Source organism: Hippocampus comes, unplaced genomic scaffold, assembly GCF_001891065.2.
Source record: "Hippocampus comes isolate QL1 unplaced genomic scaffold, H_comes_QL1_v1.1 C16962748, whole genome shotgun sequence".
NCBI classification, from domain to species: Eukaryota; Metazoa; Chordata; class Actinopteri; order Syngnathiformes; family Syngnathidae; genus Hippocampus; species Hippocampus comes.
In genome coordinates, this window is record NW_017841448.1 from 1 (window position 1) to 1418 (window position 1418).

At 45.4% G+C, this 1418-nt stretch overlaps 1 protein-coding gene across 1 annotated transcript; it reads right to left on the bottom strand.

The window, feature by feature from the left end:
* Positions 1-19: 19 nt before the first annotated feature.
* On the bottom strand, positions 20-1086 carry LOC109509594 (NADP-dependent malic enzyme, mitochondrial-like; the record flags this gene model as incomplete). Its single annotated transcript, XM_019859426.1, has 4 exons — positions 958-1086; positions 602-867; positions 420-529; positions 20-139 (listed from the first exon to the last, which is right to left on the bottom strand). Coding segments are annotated over exons 2-4 (436 nt in total), but the record flags the coding sequence as incomplete, so codon positions are not given.
* Between the last annotated feature and the right edge of the window lie 332 nt (positions 1087-1418).

Here is a 1418-nt window from a genome sequence, read left to right on the forward strand (position 1 = left end):
AAAAAAAAAAAAAAAAAAAAAAAAGGAATAAGAATAGTCACCTCGCCAGCGCCTTGGAAAATGAAGGTGTGGTTCGACAGTTTGTCTTTGGTGATCTTCAAAGCTGCTAGCAGTCCGGCCACCGCTACAGAGGCCGTGCCTATGATAGAAGATAGATGTTGATGCATTTGACACCTGGGCCTTCAGTGTGAATTACACGACTTCATCAGCCTCTTGGGACTGCCACTATCACGTCGCAATGATACAACCCATCATCTGGAATTTTTGATAACGTGATGCTGATGATTAAATGTATTAATGCGTGTAGACATATCTGTTTTGCTAGTCAGACTGGGCTTGTCCTGACCAACCAATCAAGATATGGTACATATGTCCCTTGGCTCAATAAAGGTTGACAAACACTGTGCTAGCAAGGCTACCTTGGATGTCGTCGTTGAAGGTGCAGTAGCGATTCCTGTATTTATTGAGGATGCGGAAGGCATTGCTGTTGGCGAAGTCCTCAAACTGAATCAGGCAATTCATTCCATACCTGCGGAGTGACGGGGAGGCGCGTCAAGAAGATGAGAGATGATCGCATCGTCGCCGCCGTTTTCCTACTCACTTGTCCGTCACGGCCTGCATGAATTCGTCGATGAGCGCGTCGTACTCCTTCCCTCGGATTCGGTTGTGCTTCAGGCCGATGTAGAGGGGATCGTTGAGCAGGTTCTGGTTGTCCGTTCCCACGTCCAGCAACACGGGGAGGCACTGCTGCGGCCGAACTCCGCCGCAGGCTGTGTACAGAGCCAATTTCCCCACGGGAATGCCCATGCCATAGCTGCCCAGATCCCCGAGGCCGAGGATACGCTCGCCGTCTGTCACCACGATGGCCTAGACGTAAATAAAGGCAAAAAACTTGACTGGTATGGAAGGGGGCAAAATGAAATAAAAAGATGGGACAAGAAGGACGAAGGGATTTACTCTTATGTCCTCTTCAGGCCACGAGTTGAGCAGGGTTGCAATGTGGCCTCTATCATGGATGGTGATGAAGAGTCCTCTGTGAATGACAGCAGAGTAAGTAACTTCTAGCGATGTTTGAGACCACCGATTTCCTTTCCCATCTGATCCCGAGTAAAGTTCATGGTAGTATCGGTGATACTGATCTATGGTAGTATCGGTGATACCGATCTGATACTTTGTGCAAATACACTACATTTTTAAAAAGTATCAAATCAAGACAGTACTCAAATCATAGCGTGGAAGAATACTAAGTTGGTAATTTATTAATTACTATTGATATTGTTGTTGTTATTATTATGATTATTATTATTATGACTGAAGTACACCGAGGCAGCAGTCAAACACTTGCTGGGTGACTCAAATTGAAATTGCCAGCATAGTAATCAAATAATTAATGAAATGAATACCACGATAACTGCACA